Genomic DNA, 23,295 nt, shown 5'->3' with positions numbered 1-23,295 from the left:
TTTGACCTAAATGAATCTTAGGATCTCTGGATTGAACCTAAATATTATCTGGAACCACCTGGGAACAGAAAGATGTGGAATGTTTTTACCCCACACAGTATTGCAAGATGATACAAATTCCTTGAAATTTGAACATTTTTGCCTGTTGCTCATAGCGTCCTTAAACAGACTGAATTTGCTTAAAAATATAATTGCTCCATGTACACACCTTGTGTGTACATGGATGATAGAGGCTATTTTTATCTCTATAAATTTTATTTCAATATTTAATATAATTGTATGCATTTGTTTTAGGTTCGGAACCTGAAGAATCTTGGCTTCAGAGTGCCGTTAGCTATTGTCAACAAGGCACATCAAGCCAATCAGCTGTATCCCTTTGCCATTTCCCTCATAGAGAGTGTCCGCACATATGAACGAACATTGGAGAAGGTAAGGGCATAATCTTCGTTGAATGTTTTAAGACTCATAGCAGCGGTACTCTCATGAATTAGAATGGAATCTGGGAAACGACGACGTGAATACTGTATATTGATATACCATTTGAAATGGGAGTACTGCAGGCTCAAAAGCTTTTTCCAGTGTAGAGAAAAACCACTTCAAATAATTACTTGTAAAGTCTAATACTGTAGTTTTAAGTGAGTTTGAGTGGTGGTGTTGCCGTTTTCCCAGCTTGCTCATGCTGTTAATAGATGCTGGCTAGTGTGTTTACGTTGATATTTGAAGTGGCTTTTTGTTTTGTTTTTTGCATCATGGGGCAGGCCTCTTGCTTTCTTATATATATATATATATATATATTAGATAATAGATTTACAGGGGTTATAGCTTATGGCTTTAAAGGATATACAGTATATATATAAATCTAGTGCTTCAATATTATATTAGATTATTGAAAGTTACTTGTAATGACTTGAAATTTAGTAAGATAAATGGGTATTTAAAAATATAGGTGTAGATATCCATGATGCTAATGTGTGACTAGGATCTTGTGGAGTGGTATACCTAATATGTTTACTAGCGATTTACCTTGCATTATTTAACCCCCCCCCCCTCCCCCCCTCCCCAAAACTTTAGTTATGAAGAAAATCTTATAAAGTTTGATACAACTAACTTGCCAATCCTGACAACCAACATCTGTCTTGTTGGTAATGATTTTTGATGTTATGGTGGTACCACAGCTGTTGTCGCGGGGTGGACCACACAGCCCTGCCATCAAAGCGTCCCTGTTGGTATGTTCGTCTTGTCAGAATCTGTGTGGCTTCATCAGTGTAACTCTTGCCATAACCGCGCTCTCTCGTCCATCACAACACTTGACTGTTATCCCCAATCCTTTTGCTGCACCTCACATGACAGATTTTGTATTGATAAAATGAACAATTTTAATGAATAATGAACGGTTTGTTAGAGCTAAGTAATGCTTTAAGAAAATAATAAACATAAGCATGCAGGAGCCTGTTGGAGAGGAATTACTCGTAGCTTAACAGAAGCTGTCGGGACATGTCATGTGAGGGTAGAGGCAATAGTCTATGATGTATTTCCACACTGATTTTTGCTCTTCAATATCCCTCATATACACTCTCATTTCCCCTGCTTACTATAGCTCTATAAGCACAGATTCTTAGTATATATAATTAACTAGATTACCAGAAAATTTATTATTTCATATATAAAGATTTTTTTTTGTTTATGCCTTGAGGGATTCGGTATTCTATTGTCAAGGAATCTAACGAAGAGAGGCACTTGGTGTGTAAAAGCACATTTACAAATGTCAAAGCTTTTGTCTTGCATATAATTTAGTAATTTAATAATTAGGAACTTATTAATATCATTTGTGATGACTCCTTATTCCATGCTGAGGCTTTCCCTTTTGCTGTTGCCCTTGCTTAATTATCCCGTGGCTGTGATGAGTCTGTAATTAGTATTCAGTAGTGTGCAACATTTTGACAAGTTAATGATATAAAAAAACAAGTTTGGGTGTCATCTGCTATGAATCCTGTAGATGCAAATAAAATCCATTTTCTTTGACAGCTTATTTATTGACGTAAATCAGACAAAATCAATTTTGACGTCATTTGAATTTTTGTCCCTTGTCGTTTCGTCCCCCCTTGTCTATTACGGAGCTTGGTGGAGCACTGTTTGGTGGCTGCGCATGATGTGAAGAGGATAATTGTCTAGTATCTTTGGAGACTGTGTAAGATGTAATGGACTTAATTTGAGGTGATTTGCATGGTGGAATACTAACACTGTCAGGGGCTTGCATGCTGGATTTATTGTGTGGTTATGAATTTACCCCACAAAGCCTCGCTAGCGCTCGCTCAGAGATGGCGCACAGTAATTGGGTCAGGCCCTGAATAATGCTGTTTGAGCTCGGTTACATCAATATGTGATTACTTAGAATTGTCTGGTTATTAATTTTAATTGCTAATGCTTAACTAGCATGTTTGAAATTTGTTTACAGCATCACTGGATTTGCATACAGTATTTAATTTCAAAATAACACTTTGCATAGCATTTTTTGCATGCAACCCTGAGGGTAGTGTGTTAAAATGAATATAATTGTATTCTAAAGTAATATTCTGTAAGGTAAATTATCAGAACTAGACCTCATAATACCAGGATCATCAATGGTTAACAGTAGTGAACAAGACTAGTTACATTTTCTTGATTAGTTTTCATAAATCTTTGAATTTTGGTCACACTTTATTTTTGTTGTACAAATGTTTTACGTTAGTATTCATTACAGATGGAAGACAAGACCAACATATTACTCCTTGTAGCAGGGATGCGGAAGGAAGTTCAGGGGCTCGTTTCAGAGGTAAATGTGTAGGTTTTTCACTGAACTTTAATGGCTTAAAGCTTCATTACCATTATGTTGTTGATAATTACTGATTACATGAAATATAATGTATTTATAATCATTTTAGAAATGTATATTTTCATAGCATTTTCTCCCTTAAAGGGCATGTCATTGGTGTGGGAGTCATACAAATTGGACCCCTATGTTCAACGTCTTGCTGAATGTGTTTTCAGCTTCCAAGAGAAGGTGGGTTCATTAAATATTTTAATACTGTTACATTAAATGTTCTTGATGTAGTGTAGTGTCAAGTCTGAGATTAAGTCTGTAGCTGTCATAATAAGGTTTTGATTTACATGTAATGGAAAATGGTTGTGTAGGTTGATAAGTCTTGTATATGCAAGAAAATTATATTTTAGACTGTGTTGACTAACGAAGACACAAATTAATGACATCGAAGTGGAATGAGCTAGGGAATAGTGATCACAAAGAAATCAGATTTAGCATAGAATGAAATAGATTTGTAGGGGAAAATTGTTAATGTGCCAGATTTCCGAAAGGCTAAGAAATTTTTTTGGTGTAATAGATTGGAAAGTCCTGGGTATGGGGGTGGTGGGCCAGTCTTGAGAGTGAGACATGAACCTAGTGATGGGTGACATAAGAAGGAATTTTGATGTGGATTCAAAATATAACTTATTTATATAAAATGTATATATTATTTTAAGTAATATATAAAAATATTCTAAGCAACACACAGGAATGTAGTACACCATACAAATTGAATAGATCGAATACTAATGACCCAAAATGGATAACAAAGGATCTGAAGAACCTTATAGGTAGAAAGAGAGCCTGGTAAAAAAGGATTAATAATGGGGATGTCGGTTTAGAACAAGAATTCGTCCAACTGGTTAGAAATGTTAAAAAAAAGAGAGGAGGAGGGCAAAAAGAAACTATGAAGTTTGTATTGCAGGCCAAGCAAAGACAAATCTTAGTTTTTTTTTTTAAGTTAAATTGAGCAAAGATTAGGGAAAGGATAAGTCCATTAAAAACTGAGACAGGTCAGATTACTGATAATTACGAAGAGAATAGTAGTACTGTATTTTAAATAAATATTTTATCTCTGTATTTACTAAAAAGCAACTTAACATTATGCCTTCAGCCAAACAAGTCTGTTGGTGGGGAAGAGGATAGGTTGACTAGTTTGTTACCAGGGAGGATGTTATTAAACAAATGGTGAAACTCAAGGCAAACAAATCCCCAGGGCTGGACGAAGTGTTTGCCAGGGTGCTTAAAGCATGCAAAGAAGAGCTTTGCGAGTCAGTTTATCATATTTAATAAATCATAGTCAGGCAGTGCCAGAGTTGTGGAAGGTTGCTAATGTGGTACCAATTTTAAAAAGAGATAAATCGCTTGCATAAAACTATTGGCCAATTAGCTTAACGTCTATTGTGGGGAAGTTGTTTGAATCGATAATTGCAAATATCATTCGTCTTTATTTAGGAAAAACAGATTAATAAATGATTCACAACATGGTTTTAATAATTGCCGTTCATGTTTAACAAATTTGCTATAATTTTATTCCAGCATAGTTGAGGCAGTTGATAGTGGTAAGGATTGTGACGTTTTGTACTTTGACTTTAGCAAAGCTTTTGATACAGTGCCACATGAGACGATTAAAAAGATAAGAGACTTTCGATATTGGGGTGCTATATTAAGTTGGATTAGGGCATGACTTAATCAAAGGAAACAGTTAGTGCCTCAAGGCTCTGTCCTGGGACCTCTGTTATTCATAATACAGTATATATAAATGATTTAGATTTGTTTGAGCAGCAATATTTGCAAATTTGCCAAATATACGAAAATCATGAGGCAGATAAACATGGAAAAAGACTTGCTGTCAATTCAAGATTAACTAAATATGGTTTTGAAATTATCAAAAGATTGGCAGATGCAGTTTAATGCTGACAAATGTAAGGTCTTTAGGCTAGGTAATGACGATAGTTACAAGATACGAGCTGGATGGTGTTGAGATTGCAAAGTTGCATTGTGAAAGTGATCTGGGAGTTCTGATTAGTAAAAATTTAAAACTAAAATCAATGCATAAATGTTTGTAATAAGACAAATAGGATACTGGGATTTATTTCTCGAAGTGTTAATAATAAAACACCTGGTGGTGTTCAGCTAAATCTTGTTCTTGTTAGGCCCCATTTAGATATGCAGTCCAGTTCTGGTCACCATACTATAGAATGGATATAAATTCACAACACGTTTAGTGTAGAATGACAGAGTATCAACTCAAGAGAACACAAAACAATGGGTATAAATTGGATAAGTTTAGATTTAGGAAAGACCTGAGTAAATACTGGTTCACTAACAGGGTTGTTTTGTGGAACCAATTACTGTGTGACATAATAAAGTAGGATCCCTTGATTGTTTGAGGGTTATAATATTGATTTTAAAATGGGAAAAATCAACATTAAGGACTACACTGAAGCACTTGACATGGAAGTGGGCAACATACAGAAGTCGTCTCTTGAAGTTACTCGGGCTATTTATTAATGGATTGTTGTGAAGCTTTGATGTGAGCTATTGTTAAATTTTAATTTTATTTAGAAAGAAATATCACACATTAATAAAATTGTACAGAATGTTTGAGTAACAATATACAATAATTTGTGTGTAACAATTGCAGTTAAGACAGCAAAATGTGTGTGAACACTGTGAACACTGTTTGTAAACACTGAACACTTTGAACTCGAGCTCTAAACTGTCTGAATTTGTTTCCTTGTTCTTTTCACAAGCTGTGGTTATATTTTTTGTTCTTTGTACGTAATGATTTCAAAAGTAGATGCTGGTAAATTGTAATGGAGGCTGCCTCATTGTATTGGTCAACACTTAAAATATTTGTTCCTAAAATTTATTTTAAAATTTATTGTTACAGTGTGGCCATATAACTTGCATTTGTCTTTTAAAGAGATGCATTATGAGAGCTATAAGATACAGTATGCAGGGAATTACCAGCAAGTAGAAACATTTATTGTTAGACAGTGTGGCCATATAACTTGCATTTGTCTTTTAAAGAGATGCATTATGAGAGCTATAAGATACAGTATGCAGGGAATTACCAGCAAGTAGAAACTAAAAATAAATAACTGGCCACAAAAAATGTCCCCACATTTCCATGACTTCCACCTGTCTCGTCTCTTCCACCTGTCTCGTCTCTTCCGCCTGTCTCATCTCTTCCACCTTTTCCACCCTCCAATTCATCCTAACCATTGAGAAAAGCTTTTTGTGGGAACTGGGGATTCCCTCAATTAACTGCAACTAAATATACTTTATCTTGTATCATCTTGGCTCAATGTGTTTCCATAGATTACGTTTTTTAAATTTTGTTTAATAGTACCCACATGTTCTATTGAATTTCAACTTGTATCATTTTTGTCCAGTATTACTTGTTATATTTTGTTTAGCACCTTGTTAATATCTACCGTTATACTTTCATTCAATTATATATTTCAACTACTGGCATTCTAGCCTGCATCTGTTCTTAATATTATTTCAGCTGCTTCTACTTTCCTGCACTATTATCTATTTCAACTCTAGCTGTCAATCTGTTTTATTCTTCTATTCAGCTTGCCTCTACCCCTCTTACTACCCATCTTTAATTCTCCTAATTCTGTTTCCATCATTCACTATTTTTCACCTTGCTGTAGAATTATCACATTTCATTCTCCATATTTGCTTTATTCTCTTTGTTTGTATTATTAAAATAAACTTTACAGCATATACAGTAACAGTGTGTGTGTTTACTCGCCTAATACATAGGTGGATGACTTGCTAGTGTTGGAAGAGCAGCTGGATATTGACGTGAGGTCACTTGATACCTGCCAGTACGCACATTTCACCTTTGCCGAGATTCTAAACAAGATCCAGAAGGCTGTGGATGATTTATCACTCCACCAGTACTCCAATTTGCACATTTGGGTGCAGCGACTTGATGAGCAGGTAGGTTTTTAGAATTTGTGTGATGTATTATATATCTTTCGAAACACGCAATACTGTAGCGCAATACAGTGAAGTGGGAGGATGAGGGCTATGATAGTGGTGTTCTGTCATCCCTAAAAACTTTGTCATAGGACATTGAGAGACTGCTGATGGTTTTGGCATCAACCACCACTACTGTGCTTTAAATTGTTCGGTCGTCTACACTTCTGTTCATAAAATAGATGTATTGCTCCCAAGTAATGCCACAGCTCATTTCTGCATGCTTGATTTCTCATGTGAATTACTGATATGACATACAATGTTATTAGTATTGATAAATTCCTTGGTTTTATATTTGAACAAATCCACAAGGGCTGTGACGAGGGTTCGAACCTACGTCAGAGGGCATCCCCAGACGCTGTCTTAATCGACTGCGCTACAACATGATCAAAAGAACCATGTGGATTTGTTCATTTTATGCATCACGCTGGCTGTGTATGCCGCCATTCTTTCATGTTTATTACAAATGTTTACAAATCTTGGTGAATAAATACAAGTGTTGACAAAGAATTTGTGTAAATGTTTAGATAAATGCAGCAACATGGCTTGTGTCCAATAAAATGAAATTTGTGCTCTTTCTGAAGATCATATTTTGTAAACAGATCTCTCCCAGTGATTTAGATTTGTCTTTCTATCATTTTAATAAAAAGTGATAGTTGGAATAATGGTAATTTGTGTAAATAGCATTCACAATAGACACTTGGGTCTATTCGGGGATGTGTTTGCCCCAAATTGAATTATGTGATTTTTAAGGTCTTGTTTAAATAAGATGCTTTAAAAGCAAAAATTTAGTGCATAAATTTTTTTATATCTGTAACCAGTCGGTTTAGGTTTATTAACAAGACGATAAAATTAATATTATTTCTGTGAATAATTGTAAGGTTCGTTAGCATTATAAAATGCATGTTCTTGCATAGAAAAGTTTAAATATTTTAAACTGGTTCATAGAAAGACTTAAGGATGACATGGAATGCTGTCAGGGTTTCATAATTGGCATCCATCATATGATGGTGAAATTAAGATTTTGTTCAGTTGAAGCTATAGAGTATTGGGAATTTGAGGATATGAATAGTAATTTTTAATATACTGGAGCTCTAATTGCATTTTTTGGATTTATCACTTGCCATAATGAAAGAAGTTTGATAAATTGAAAAGCAATTGAGCATATCATCTCAATCATCTCAAGATATTTAAAACAAAATTGTTTGGTTTTGAGTTTTTAATTGTAATTCATTCACATCTGCCACTGTCATAAAATGCAATTGGAGTAAAATTAAAAATTGACAGCATTAAGTAATTAGTTTCACCTGGAAAGAAGTGTTAATTTCCACTTTTCAGAACTTGAAAATGACTGTATGTAAGGGAATCATTTTAACCTGGTAAATAAATGTACATTACACAGGTTGAGAAAAAGTTGGCAGGAAGGCTTCAGGCCGGCATGCAGGCATGGACGTCAGCCTTACAGGGGCAGAGACAGAAGGATGAGGACATTGATATTCCTATGGACACCGACACACCAGACAAACCAACTCATAAACCCGGAGGAGATCCAAAGGTTTGTTTTGATTTTTAAATGGCTTTCACTCACGAGCAAAAATATTGGCTTTAGTTCAATAGTGTTGACCAGACCCCACACACTAGAAAGTGAAGGGACGACGACTTTTCGGTCCGTCCTGGACCATTCTCCAGTCGAGTGTGGTCTGGTCAACATACCTCAGCCACGTTATTGTGACTCATCGCCTGCTTAGTTCAATAGTGTTTTAAATCAATTCAAAACCAAAGTTACCACATATACACCAAAAATACACCAAAGCTGCTTATATACTTTGAGCATTTTTGGTCAGATGTTTAATATTTTGTTACATATATTTGTATACAGATTACCCAAGTTGTTCAAGAAGTTCGTATCACCAACCAGACAATGTATATGCATCCGACAATTGAAGAATCGCGTTATCAAATCATGCAACAGTTTTTCAGTTGGCAGGCAATTGTGACCAGCCAAAACCGTATACAGAGCACACGCTACCAGGTATGTGAATAATTATTACATCAAATTGCTTAGGGTTTGTTTATTTTTTGCATGGCATTATTTTTTACATTAATGGGTCATGAATGGTTACATATCTTTTGGTATTACAATATTAATTCTTTAGAACAAAGCATTATTAGATGCAAAATTTGTTGAGATTTTCTCAATTTTGGTTAGGACAAATTAATTTACTAAATGATTTTATTTTTTTTTTTTTTTTACATGGTAATTTTAGATTGTCTGAAGTCCTCTGCGTCTAAAATATAGCAGTCATTTGTAAGACTCGTTTCTCTGCAGTGAATCTTGACTGAATCAATTCACATTCATGCAGCAAAGTAGCCTTCTAGCAGTTTTTTCCATTTTTGGCCAAATATATATACTGTGCTTTTAAAAGTTCAAATAGTAGAACATAGTTTTGTGCATATTTTGATGGGCTAATGCACTTAGAAAGTGTAGTTTACTATTGTATTTCAAATATCATTTTGTGAATTTTTTTTATTTATACTTAGCATGAACATGGGGCTAGCTATGTCTGAAGTTTTGTGATGCATCCTGTTCAGTGATTACAGGCCAGAACTGAATCCTTCAGTTGTATTTGCATTTCTCTTGGCCCAAATTCTCTTCCAGCGAGACAAAAAGTTAATGCAATTAAATTTAAAAAAATAAAAAAATTCCATACAATATTAAACAGCTGTATTTGTATAAAATGTAGATCAAATATAATGTTCCGAGCTCCACTTTTATGCCGATGGCCAGTACACCTCGGTGACAGGAGTTGGGCACATAATTATTACAATTACAATTCCTTGTTTTATCAACAAATAATAAAGCAAACAATTATTAACAGTACATGTAAAAGAATAGCATGTCTGTACAAAAATAGTTTTCAAACTTAGTTATAAACATTCATGTTCTGCGCTTGGCCTACCTGTTCCTGCCTTTATACATTTAGGGGCTTGAGAAATATTACACTGGCAACGTTACACTTAGGGAGCCGGTCGGCCGAGCGGACAGCACACTGGACTTGTGATCCTGTGGTCCTGGGTTCGATCCCAGGCGCCGGCGAGAAACAATGGGCAGAGTTTTTCACCCTATGCCCCTGTTACCTAGCAGTAAAATAGGTACCTGGGTGTTAGTCAGCTGTCACGGGCTGCTTCCTGGGGGTGGAGGCCTGGTCGAGGACCGGGCCGCGGGGACACTAAAAAGCCCCGAAATCATCTCGAGATAACGTGAAAGTGTTTCGTTGCATAATTGGTAGCATACATTGTATAGTTGCTGGATACGTTGGGATAATGTTGACTGGATTGTTCACAGGTTGGCTTAGATCGTCCAACTGCTCAGGTGTACAGGAATTTGCTCATTAAGCTTCCTGATGAACACGTCTACATAAAGGCTGCTTATCGCGCTGTAGACATGGTGGTGTTTGAGGTGTCCAACTACGTGAAGGAGTGGCTTCAGTATCAAGCTCTCTGGGATTTGCAGCCTGACCACCTCTATGGACAGCTTGGAGATGATGTTGCAAAGTTAGTTTTGGGATTTGGTTTCAACAGATGTACTTGCTTATTTGTGCTTGTGGGGGTTGAGCTTTGGCTCTTTGGTCCCGCCTCTCAACCGTCAATCAACTGGTTGATTGTATTGGGTAAAGAGCCAGGTATATACTGTGCAGGAAACACTGCTCAAGGGTGAGCCATCATATTAACAGGAAATGGGGGAAAAGATTTTAATAATTTTGTACATGTTTTATATACATTAGCAAAGGTTTTTTATATTCAGAAATAGGTCTATGATAGTTCTGAAATAGAGAATTTTATTTTATGTAATTGTTTAAGTAATTTAAATGAAAGAAATAATGATTCCTGACCTTAGTGTAAATGTTTGGTCACAGGTGGATGAAGCTCTTGCAAGACATCAAACAGTGCCGAACAACCTTCGATACTTCGGATACACGACGCAGCTTTGGTCCCATTGTGGTGGACTACACCAAAGTTCAGAGCAAGGTGTCTCTGAAGTATGACTCGTGGCATAAGGATGTCCTCAGCAAGTTTGGTCAACTACTTGGTCAAGAGATGACACACTTCCATGCTCAAGTAAGGAAGTATAACTTTGTTTACTCTTTTGTGTTGTATTACTCGGTGTTATGCTTCGTGATTTTCTTAAAATAGGAATGATTGTGGTTCATGTAAAATATTTATTATGCATCAATATCGTGCATTGTTTGCATCAGTATTTTGCATAGTCATATTTTTCAGTTTGATATTATTACTACTATACAGTAATTACAATGCTGTATTGATATTGCAATAATGTTGATAACATTTTGGGTGACGTGAATTTTGTGCTTAAAATTACTTGAAAACTAATGTGAATAAATGTAGATTTTTATATTTGTAAATATTTCAAATTTTAATAGAATGTCATTAAAACATGAATTAGTATTTATGGAAAGTATGTACATTAATTTTATTCTACCGTAACATCCTGACTTCTTACAGGTATCAAAGAGCCGAAGTGAATTAGAACAACAGAGTATTGATGCCGCTAGTACCTCTGATGCTGTGACACTCATTACCTATGTACAGTCACTGAAACGCAAGATGAAATCTTGGGAGAAGCATGTTGACATGTACAAAGAGGGTCAGCGCATCTTGGAGCGCCAAAGATTCCAGTTCCCAAACCAGTGGCTTCATGTTGACAACATTGAGGGTGAATGGGGTGCCTTTAATGAGATCATCAGACGTAAAGATTCGAGCATTCAGACACAGGTGGCTTCGTTGCAGCTTAAGATTGTTGCCGAGGACAAAGCTGTGGAATCGAGAACAAATGATTTCCTGGGAGACTGGGAGCACGGAAAGCCCGTAGAAGGACACTTGCGACCCGATGAAGCTCTGCAACGTCTCACGTTGTATGAAAGCAAGTTTACACGACTGAAGGATGATCGTGACAATGTTGCCAAGGCTAAGGAAGCTTTGGAACTACAAGAGCCAGGTGCTCTTAATACATCTGAAGACAGAATGACAGTGGCATTTGAGGAACTCCAAGACCTGAAAGGTGTCTGGGCCGAGCTGGCCAAGATATGGGAGCAGATTGACGAAATGAAGGAGAAGCCTTGGCTGTCGGTACAACCTCGTAAGCTTCGGGCCCAGCTAGATCACTTGCTGACTCAGTTGAAGGACTTGCCTGCTAGGTTGCGTCAGTATTCAAGCTACGAGTTTGTAAAGAGGCTTTTGCAGGGTTACACCAAGGTGAACATGACCATTGTAGAGTTGAAGAGTGATGCTCTCAAGGAGCGGCATTGGAAGACATTGATGAAGCAGTTGCATGTCAACTGGGTGTTGAGTGACCTTACTTTGGGCCAAGTGTGGGATGTTGACCTAATGAAGAATGAACCTGTCATCAAGAATGTGATCATCACTGCTCAAGGAGAAATGGCCTTAGAAGAGTTCCTGAAGCAAGTGCGGGAATCATGGCAGAGTTATGAGCTAGACCTCATCAACTACCAGAATAAGTGCAAACTTATTCGAGGCTGGGATGACCTCTTCAACAAAGTCAAGGAACACATCAATTCTGTGGCGGCCATGAAACTGTCTCCATACTACAGAGAGTTTGAGGAAGAAGCACTCACTTGGGAAGAAAAGCTTAATCGCATTAATGCGGTGTTTGACGTGTGGATTGATGTTCAGCGACGCTGGGTATATCTTGAAGGCATCTTCTCTGGTTCTTCAGACATCAAAGCTCTCTTGCCAGTGGAGACATCACGCTTTGGCAGTATTAGGTAAGTTTACATAATGAATGCCTTACTTTGGTCTTCAGGATATAGTACTAGTACTGTAATGTTGAAAATGACTTGTGTATATGAATTTCTATTACTCTTGATTTACTTTTTAATCCAAGCTGACTAAAAAAGGCTTAAAATTATTTTTAGATTAGGTTTTATCATCTTACACATTTTGTAAATTGATGAATTTGCTAAATCTAACTCTGAATCATACTCGGTGTGCACTTTTAAAATCCCACGTGATGATACACAAATGCATGTGTTCACAGGTTGGTGAGTTTTTCTTCTCTCCATCTTTAATCTGTTGTGCTAACTAAATGGCCTTTTAATGTTAATTTTCATATTTTCTATGCTAATAGCACAGAATTCCTGAACTTGATGAAGAAGGTCAGCAAATCTCCAATGGTGATGGATGTGCTGAATATTCAAGGTGTTCAGCGGTCCTTAGAACGCTTGGCAGATCTTTTGGGCAAGATTCAGAAGGCTCTTGGTGAATACTTGGAGCGGGAGAGATCCTCATTCCCAAGGTAAGGTTCGAAATCAAAAGGGTAACGTATTTTGTCGGCATTTCCCTTTCATAAGGGAAATGCTGTGTGTGTGTTTCTCCCTTTCCCTTTCACAAGTCATCAGAAATATTGCCGGAACAATCGTGAACATCTTCGAGAGAAAAACTAGACTGTTTTCTAAAAGACGTTCCGGGCTGTGGTGGGTAGGTGGGCCTGCGGGCCGCTCCAAGCAACAGCTTGGTGGACTAAACTCACAAGTCAAGCCTGGCTCAGGCAGGGCTTGGGGAGTAGAACAACTCCCAGAACCCCATTAACCAGGTATCATATTTACTGCACTGTGGTGAATATAATAGAATAATTACAAAATATTAATTGATAATAGCTTTTATAGAAAAATGTGTGTACTGATATTCTAAAAGCCTTCAATATTACCAAGCATCTTAAAAAAGGTGATTGCACAGTACCATGTGCTACTGTGTTGCACATGGTGTAACAAAGCTAGTCTAGCGGTGGTGATGCAATGCTTTTGGCAGTGTCGTGCTAAGGCATTTTGGACTACGCAGAGCATAGGATCTAATTTTCCTCATGGCTCTCTCTGATTTTTTCGTTGGTGCATCACGTTAATTTTATTTCTTGGTGCATTTGAAGAGGAGGGTTGGAGGAAGAATTCTTAGACTACAGACCAGAGTGCATGGAAGCATTATATGAAATCCTGATTAGGCTAAAGTGGAAGCCTCAGGAACCTTAGAGGATTCAGTTGAATCCCAGGTTGCAATGCTTTTGACCATGTTGTATTGTAGTGGTTCAAGGCATTTACTTGGGAGTAGATTGACCAGACCACACACTAGAAAGTGAAGGGACGACGACGTTTCGGTCTGTCCTGGACCATTCACAAGTTGATTGTTCATCATGTGATGTGGGAGTAAGTACTCTTGAGTATAGGTTCGAACCCTCTTCACAGCTTTACTAATTTCCTCGTAGTATATTGTCACACAGTAGTTCATCATGTGATGCTATGACTTCCCACTAATGGGGAAAATTGGTAATGATGGTGTGTGTTAAAGTATTTGTTAATCCTTGCACTGCTCAGAACAAAATATTGTGTGTGTTTTATTTTTGTATGAGATGGTAATTTTTGTGGACTTGAAGATAAATTTTTGTTTAAAAATATTGATGGAAAAGTTACCAGTACTTTTAAAATATGCTCTAAGGTTAATTAGCAGTACACACTCAAAAACAAAGTAACTTCAAATATATTTGGAAATTGATTATTTAATCTCGTGTACTTATAAAGTCATTGTGTTCCCTCAGGTGGTTGACTGCACGTCACAATTTCAAGAATTAGCGTTTAAATTTACTAGTTCTGTTATCATGTCTTTGTTAGTATTGTCATAATGCAATCAGTCATCCATCACGAGTCTCACTATGTTATGTCACTAGTGTTTTGATACCATGGTATGTGAGTAATGTCATTGTTTAAATGTTTAACTGTACTCGCCTAGTTGTGCTTGCAGGGGTTGAGCTTTGTCTCTTTCGTCCCGCTTCTCGACTGGTTAGATCATTTCAGTTTGTATCATTTCATTTTGTTTACAACAAGAGATATCCTAGCATAGGACACCATGTATGCCTACCTCAGTCTCACTCATGCAGTTGAAAGGTTGGATCATTTCCAAATATAATGCAGATGACATTTGGGGATTTGTAATCTTACCAGTCAATATGTTGACATATACAAATAACTTGATACAGATTCTACTTTGTGGGAGATGAAGATCTGCTGGAGATCATTGGCAACAGCAAGAACATTCCACGTCTGCAGAAGCACTTCAAGAAGATGTTCGCTGGCGTCACTGCAATCAACCTTGATGAAACTGAAACCATCGTCACTGGTATTGCTTCCCGGGAAGGTGAAATGGTAATTATTACGTAGTGTTGGGACTGGATATATTCACTGGTGATATGAGTGAAGCTATTTTTGTGAAGAAACTTCAACAAATCTTGTCAAGATTAGTGTCTAAACATGTAATAATTAAAATATTTATTCTCTCTTAGGTACCATTCAACAAGGTGGTTTCGACAGTGGACTACCCAAAGATCAACGAGTGGCTTAAGCAAGTTGAACACGAGATGCGTATGACACTGGCACAGAATTTAGCATCTGCTGTTGCAGACATCAAGCAGTTTAAACATGGTCCTATTGACACGCCAAATTACCTAAAGTGGTGTGACAAGTATCAAGCACAACTTGTTGTACTGGCTGCACAGATTTCTTGGAGTGAAGAGGTGGGTTCGTTGTTAAAATACTTTTAAGTAGGAAGGAATGATGAAAGCTACTTAGCTGTGAAAGTACTTATAAGCTACCATTTAGAAACTTGATTAGAAGCAATATTCTAGGTAATGGGGAAATAATATTGAGGGGATTTTTAAATGGCACTTAATTAAGTTTAATTTGGTGCTAGAGAGCTTAAACTATACTATACCAACAAATGAGTCTCCTTCATCACAGTTGAAAGTCAGATGTAACAATGATTCCAATTTGCTAAGAAATTAGAGAACGAGCAGTAAATTCCTACTAGATTTGATTTCTATGTTTATTTATGAAATGGCATAGAATATTTTTATGTTGCAAATTTATTTAGGTATCATCATTGGCACAAGAGTGTTCTATTTGTTTTAATCAAAATGCATAGCCGAGATTAAATGCAATGGAAAATAAAGGAGTCAATGATAAAATAAATTTTGAATCGGGGTGTGCAGTGAGTAATAAGGCATTATAGCAGTATGGAACAAATTTTGTTAAATCATTGTATTTCATGTATTCTAAACATAACAATGAGCTGGATGGTAGACTGGTTTATTGAAAAGATTTTCTTGAGAAAACGTTGTGTGATACTTTGATTTAATCCATGAATTATTACGGTTTTATTATTCCTCACATGTAGGTATAATCTTCAGTATGGCATTGCTATTTAATAAAGTCAAATATTACATGAACACCAAATAAAAGTACACTTTTAATGTTGTAGGTTGAAGCTGGTTTGGCTGCTGCTGCTAATGGCGACATGGGCCCCATGCAACAAGCCCTGGTACAGGTGGAAGCGACGCTGAATGTATTGGCCGACTCTGTTCTCCAGGAACAGCCTCTTCTGCGCCGTAAGAAGTTGGAGCACCTGGTCAGTTGCAAGTTATAAGACCTCTTCATGTGCTTAGTAACTTTAATTTGTTGACCAATTTCTAGTGTGTGGGGTTTGAAGCGACGACGACATTTCGGTCCGTCCTGGAGTCGATTGTGTGTAACTTTAATTTCTTTGTACGTGTCATTATTTAAGAGTACAGTATATATCATAACAATTTGTCAGACTGTACAGTGAAATACAGTTACTTCCATATATTTTATTCGGAGATGAAGGGCAACTTGGGTATATGCTGGCAATGAGTCACAATAACGTGGCTAAATTATGTTAACCAGACCACACACTAGAAGGTGAAGGGACGACGACGTTTCGGTCCGTCCTGGACCATTATCCAGTCGATTGTCACAGTCGACTTGAGAATGGTCCAGGACGGACCGAAATGTCGTCGTCCCTTCACCACCTTGGGTATATGAAATTTGTTTATACTGTATGTACTGTAAGTTTATCGTACAGTGTCATAGAAAGTCGTCAGACATTCCCAAGGATGAGGATTTTGCTTTTGAAAGTTCTTCTAATCATCACTTCTAGCATAGTACTTTGCTTTGCCCTTTGAGTTTGTGCTAACAGGTTGAATAGAGTAAACTGTTGAAAATTCAGTGCTAGTTAGTGCAATTATTGTGAATTCACATTGGATATCAACTTGAATCATAGTTTATAGCCGAATTGTGTTACTGTATTGCACCTTAGTAATTTTATTATTTATTTTCCAGATCAGTGAATTTGTTCATAAGAGGACGGTAACCAGGAACCTGATTAAGAATAAAGTGGTGAATCCAAAGTCATTTGATTGGCTGTGCCAGATGCGATTCTACTTTGACCCCAAGCAAGGCGATCCCCTGAAGCAGTTGAGCATCCATATGGCCAATGCCAAGTTCAACTATGGATTTGAATACTTGGGAGTACAGGACAAGCTTGTTCAGACACCCTTAACAGACCGTTGCTATCTCACAATGACACAAGCTCTTGAAGCACGCTTGGGAGGCTCACCCTTTGGTAAGTTTTCCATGTTGTAATTTTCTTACCCAGTTGTACTTAATCTAGTCATAATTTTTGATGTGGTGCTTTGAAACTACAGTATATACATTTCTAGAGTCAGTGGAACAAACCGGTGGTGTCGGTGGAGGAGTCGGTGGAAAAGGGTTGTTTTCTTAGCCTTGTACAGATTTTGTTACACTGTACATATTTATACAACTTTTTGTTATACTGTTAGACATTTGAACTTAGAGGGCTATATTGAAACACCTGAAAATAATTTTTATATAGTTTTGGTACCTCTTATCTTGAGGTTATCTTGAGATGATTTTGGGGCTTTTTTTAGTGTCCCCGCGGCCCGGTCCTCGACCTGGCCTCCACCCCCAGGAAGCAGCCCGTGACAGCTGACTAACTCCCAGGTACCTATTTACTGCTAAGTAACAGGGGCATTCAGGGTGAAAAAAACTTTGCCCATTTGTTTCTGCCTCGTGCGGGAATCGAACCCGCGCCACAGAATTACGAGTCCTGCGCGCTATCCACCAGGCCCCCTCAACCCCCCATTTACCTAGGTGAAATAGTGGTTTTTAATGATATCTTTGGAAGCTTTTAACATGATTTTCATTTATCTACAGGACCTGCTGGCACGGGTAAAACGGAATCAGTTAAGGCACTTGGTAACCAGTTAGGTCGCTTCGTGCTAGTCTTCAACTGTGATGAGACATTTGACTTCCAAGCAATGGGTCGTATCTTTGTTGGACTCTGCCAGGTAAAGATCCGTGATATTAGGATACTTTAAAGTATTTGCTCGTGTATTGTGTTTGTAATATTAGAATACATTTGGTTTTGAATAATTGATGCATATTGTATGTTTCATGTGGCAGGTTGGGGCATGGGGGTGCTTTGATGAGTTCAACCGTTTGGAGGAGAGAATGTTGTCGGCTGTGTCCCAGCAAGTGCAGACCATACAGGAGGCACTAAAGGAAAAAGCTGGAGAGAAGACTGGATCTCAGGGTTCGTTGCAATGAATTTAATTTGTAAATAATTTTAATTAGCAAGGTATCTGATGTTTAAAGCAAGCATTTTGATGTCAATTTTTTTTATATCGGTGTCCATTTGAAAAGTGATGGACTTTCTTTTAATTAATGGTTTGCTTTACCAATAGTGTTGACTGTTGAGCTGGTGGGCAAGCAAGTCAAGGTTTCAACCGATATGGCCATCTTCATCACCATGAACCCTGGCTATGCCGGCCGCTCAAACCTTCCTGATAACCTGAAGAAGCTCTTCCGTTCCCTTGCCATGACTAAACCCGACAGACAACTTATTGCCGAAGTGATGCTCTTCAGTCAAGGCTTCAGGTCGGCTGAAAAGCTTGCCAGCAAAATTGTTCCATTCTTTAAGTAAGTAATGATTTTGGTAGTCACTCTACATGACTAATTCCTTATAAATATTTTCTTGGCTTGTTCCCTCAGTCATTTCCCTGAACTTCGGTACTGGTACCTACCTCTAAGCCTTCAAATTGTACCAGGCTCCTTAGAGAATTGCAGGCCTACCAGGACCTCATTCTGATAGACCTGTGGAAGTCTGGAATGATGAGGGCCTAATGGTTCTAGTGCTGAAGATCAGGAAGACAAGAATCTACCCTGAAAGCAGTGTTTAATTACATTAAAGACCTAATTTTGTTGTTTACTTGAAAAAAATGTTCATATACCTTTATTTGTGATCTTTGTTTACACACGGCTCATTCTCTTGCTCTCTGCCCCTCTGTTGTCACCTATCTCCACCTCCCTTCTATGTGAGCAAATTTGTCTCTCATGTGAAGCCCTTTCTACCCCTCTTCCCTATTTTTTTTTTACCCCTCACCCATACCCTTCCTTCGCCTATCTTTCTCTGACAGCTGATCATTATTTATTGCACAGGCTGTGTGATGAACAGCTGTCCAATCAGTCGCATTATGATTTCGGTTTACGTGCCTTGAAGTCGGTGCTGGTGTCTGCTGGTAATGTGAAGCGTGACCGCATTCAGCGAATTAAGGAGGATCTCAGAAGTCGTGAAGACGCGATAATTGACGAAGGAACTATTGCCGAGAACCTTCCCGAACAAGAGGTTGGTTTTTAATCGCGTAATCTTACTGGTGCCATTTGTGGAATCTATTTAATATCTTTGCTTCGTTGCCTCATCGAGCATTCTACTTGCACGAGTAACTAGAATCAACTTAGAACATGAAGCATATTCTGAAAGCATATTCTGAAGCTAATCCTCTGCCAACAGATTTTGATCCAGAGTGTGTGTGAAACAATGGTACCCAAGCTTGTAGCAGAGGACATTCCATTGCTCTTCTCCCTGTTGTCTGATGTATTCCCAGGCATCGAGTACACTCGTGCCCAGATGACTGGATTGAAAGACGAGATAAGAAAGGCAAGTACAGTATATAGTATTTAATTATGCACGGTAAGTTTTAATGCTGATGAAGTTTTATTGTATATTAAATGAAGTCAGGTTCAAAGTTTTTGTATCAAACAGTAAAATGCAGTGAATCAAAGTTGAGAGCAACTACTGATCTTCAATGAAGGCAACTGTGATGTTTTTCTTCAGTATCTGAATGTTCGACTGTTAAAGTACAGTAAAATTACTAGATATTTCTGTATAGACTTTAACATTTATTTGTGTGTAGGTGTGCGCTGAGCAGTTCCTGGTTTGCGGTGAAGGAGAGGAACAAGGAGCTCACTGGATGGAGAAGGTATGTCTTCTCACACTCCTCAGTTAATGTCTTAGTAGCCTAAATTAAAAATGTTTTGACCAAGGTGTCGTAAAATGAATTGTTCAATGCACAGAGAAGTCACATTAACGTAATGTATCAGTCGGGAGTACCCAGAGCATAAGTTCAAATCCTCCTCACAACTCCTACTGATTTTTCTCATTAATTGTTCAATTGTGAAAATAGTTAAGTGGATTAATACAATTAACAATAGTTATAATTAGTATTTTGTTCTAGTAACTTTTTTGGCAATAAAATGCAAGTTTTTAATGAAAACATAAATTTCATCTACTTTATTTTTTGCATTTTAAATAAAGTGTGTTTATGCATTACTAATGAACTGATATGTACTCATAAAGCTCTTAAAGCAATTATTTTATCTTTACAACCAGATTTTAATAATGTACCAACATGGAAACTATTAACAAAATTGGTTGGTTAGTTATGGATTGATAAGTTCAGTTTGTAAGAGCTCGAGCGTGCAACACCAGTAACAGTTTGTGAAACGTGTTCATGCTCTTAAAGATGAAGAACATCATAGAACAGAAAAAGCATTGAAATTAACTGTCTGGTAAAATTTTATAACACATGAAATTATTGTACATCATTAGAGATGGTTTTAATACATATACTATTCTTATAATTTGATTAAAATATTAGCTTTATAATTTTTGTTGTAATTTACAGTTTTAAGATTATATGGTAGTAGCATTTTTTTTATATACAAGATATATATATACTATTTTGACATACGTAGCATCTCGGTTTGGGAGCCGAGATGCCGAGATTCCGGTTTGGGAGCCGAGATTCATCTCAAAACAACTTGGTTTCAGATCAAATATAGAAAATGGCATAATTTTCATAATGTGTATCTTTTTAACATATATACAGAAACTACCCGTGTACGACCTACATGATTATCTAAACAGTGGATTGGGTATTCACATCCATGTATCTCTTGTCAGTATCCTGTAAGCTTTGTCCATAAATTCAAAAGAATGAGTGGTTAAAATTTTTCAAAATTTATATTTTAGGTTTAGTAAATTATATAAGTAATAAGCAGCCAAAGATTTGGAATTGAATAAGTCATTGTCCCTTTACCTTTCTCGGACAACGGTAGTAATATTTCTTCCCGTACATTCCATCACCTATTCTAATTCCCTATACTGTATAATTGCTTTTATGACCCACCACCTAATTATAGCATAAGGCTTCTCATTTTAGTATTTCACCGTGATGTGTAGGGGCATTAACATTATATGGTTAGTTTCTGACTATCATTGGCATAGTATTTTGGTAATACTACTTTTCATGAACAAAATTCAAACTGCATAATGGTAATGTTCATATTGTTTGATTACAATTTTTTTTTAACAATGAATTAGATTTTTCCTTTTTATTTTTACTTGAATGTTTTGCTGTTTTCACTCATTATGTCGATGCTTCTCGTATGGTTAAACCATATCGTGTAGGCATTAGACTTGTGCAGTATACTTTATCCTGGGTTCTCTGTAACCACTAACATGGCAGATGCTGCATAATATTTCATAGGCAAATTTAACATAACCTTACGGTTGAGGGGCGGCGATGATCGAGAGATCAGATGCGCCCATCTTGTTATATTTTGATGCCGAAATTAAATGCTTTTGTGAGGGAGCATTTGTATACTGGGTGACAGGTGTTGACTAAAACTTTATTCCCTAACTTTTCCAAACTGGCTTGGCTACAAATGTTGATGTATTCGTGGCAGTTGCTTTTTTTTTTTGTTACAGTGTTGTCTTGTTTTCACTATGATATTGGTTGCCTTCCAATATTGTTCTATTTACCTCTATACTGTCTTCTTTCATGGCAGCATTTTCATCTTGCCTTAAATTATCTCTTAAAAATCCCTACCTTGTATTATTTTCACCCAACATCTGTAAGAAAATTCTATTATTTCGTTGTCCTTCACTTTAGTGGGGATGGGAGGCATGTGTTTCGGGGTTTTCATCGAGGCGATAACTTCTCATTTACTTAATGATTAACTCAAGATTCTTCGTCAGGAAAGCAGATAAAGAAATGGGATAATGACTATTGCACTTGCTTGCCACTAATGAAAATAAGTTAAACATGGATTAGGAAAAGCTTCAGGATAATGCCAATTGAGAAAGAGAAGCAAATTAACACTTTGACAAATTTCTATGGAAAATATTTTATTGGAATGTTGTCTAGGTCTTTTTTAACATTTATAAAATGTAGATGTATTCCAACAGTAGCAATACAGCTGTTGTTTACTGTATTGGGAAAAATATTACCTCCGTGATTTAATCATACCAGATCACCTATTGCTTGTCAATAGATTATGAATTTTGTTTAGAATTGGTATTAATGGAAATAAGTTGTTGCTTTGATAAATTTATTACAGTCTAAGGAAGTGCAGTACTTCATTGAGCTGTGATTTTAATGATTAATTCTTGCCAATTTGGCAATGAAATTCAAAATACTGTATTTTATAATTATGATGAATGACCTACAAGTATATCTATAATTCAACAAAAATAGTTGCTTAGGATTTATTTAGCAAGACAGATTTCTAAAATGAGTTATAACTTCAATAATAACTAGTCTACTTACTGGTAATGCATTGTGATGTAGTGTGTTTTTCTAGTGATTTAATTGGTTTTAAAATCGATATTGAAGCATTAGTAATACTCTTTTACATGGAATGTTTGCGTAGAATTTAGCTTTCTAATTAATATATAAAATTTTATATTTTACATTTACTGTATGTATACCGTGTATGTAAGCATGTATGTACATGCTTACATATGCTGTACATGTATACATAAATATTAATATCTTGGAGATAACATTTTATCATTAAAACTAAAACTATCAAGTAGTAAAATATATAAGGAAGTGATAACAAAAAATAATGCATTCAATTGTGCTAAATGAATTGTATTTGCCATATGTCACGCTTGTTCATGCTCACGGTGTATTTGTTTTTGCAAGGAAAGTTATTTCATTGTTTGGTACAAAAACATCGTGCAAAGTCAGTACCATGGAAATCAAATTTCTTAAAGCTTGCCTGAGAGTAGGCTTTATTTAAATGCTGATCGGTTGACTAGGTATTTGGGTTAAATATAGATATTGGTGTGGATTTCTAGGCTACTCAAGGGATGAAAATACAAATGCATTTTAGCATGTGTAGAAGAAGGGCGAGGTCGGTCGAGGGTTTGAA

At 36.7% G+C, this 23,295-nt stretch overlaps 1 protein-coding gene across 1 annotated transcript in view; it reads left to right on the top strand.

The window, feature by feature from the left end:
- LOC123746715 (dynein heavy chain, cytoplasmic-like) overlaps positions 1-23,295 on the top strand; it is a 76,237-nt gene that overhangs the window by 18,277 nt on the left and 34,665 nt on the right. Inside the window, 21 exon segments of the mRNA XM_069316779.1 lie at positions 295-429; positions 1,176-1,226; positions 2,741-2,812; positions 2,957-3,040; positions 6,620-6,799; positions 8,241-8,393; positions 8,718-8,870; positions 10,185-10,393; positions 10,756-10,957; positions 11,363-12,642; positions 13,005-13,172; positions 14,901-15,066; positions 15,204-15,434; positions 16,178-16,324; positions 17,056-17,338; positions 17,950-18,083; positions 18,199-18,328; positions 18,480-18,714; positions 19,234-19,420; positions 19,586-19,732; positions 19,989-20,054. Coding sequence (XP_069172880.1) covers positions 295-429; positions 1,176-1,226; positions 2,741-2,812; positions 2,957-3,040; positions 6,620-6,799; positions 8,241-8,393; positions 8,718-8,870; positions 10,185-10,393; positions 10,756-10,957; positions 11,363-12,642; positions 13,005-13,172; positions 14,901-15,066; positions 15,204-15,434; positions 16,178-16,324; positions 17,056-17,338; positions 17,950-18,083; positions 18,199-18,328; positions 18,480-18,714; positions 19,234-19,420; positions 19,586-19,732; positions 19,989-20,054 — 4,413 coding nt within the window.

Source organism: Procambarus clarkii, chromosome 85, assembly GCF_040958095.1.
Source record: "Procambarus clarkii isolate CNS0578487 chromosome 85, FALCON_Pclarkii_2.0, whole genome shotgun sequence".
NCBI lineage: Eukaryota > Metazoa > Arthropoda > Malacostraca > Decapoda > Cambaridae > Procambarus > Procambarus clarkii.
The sequence above is the reverse complement of the archived record's forward strand: the minus strand, read 5'-3'. Positions and strand labels throughout refer to the sequence as shown.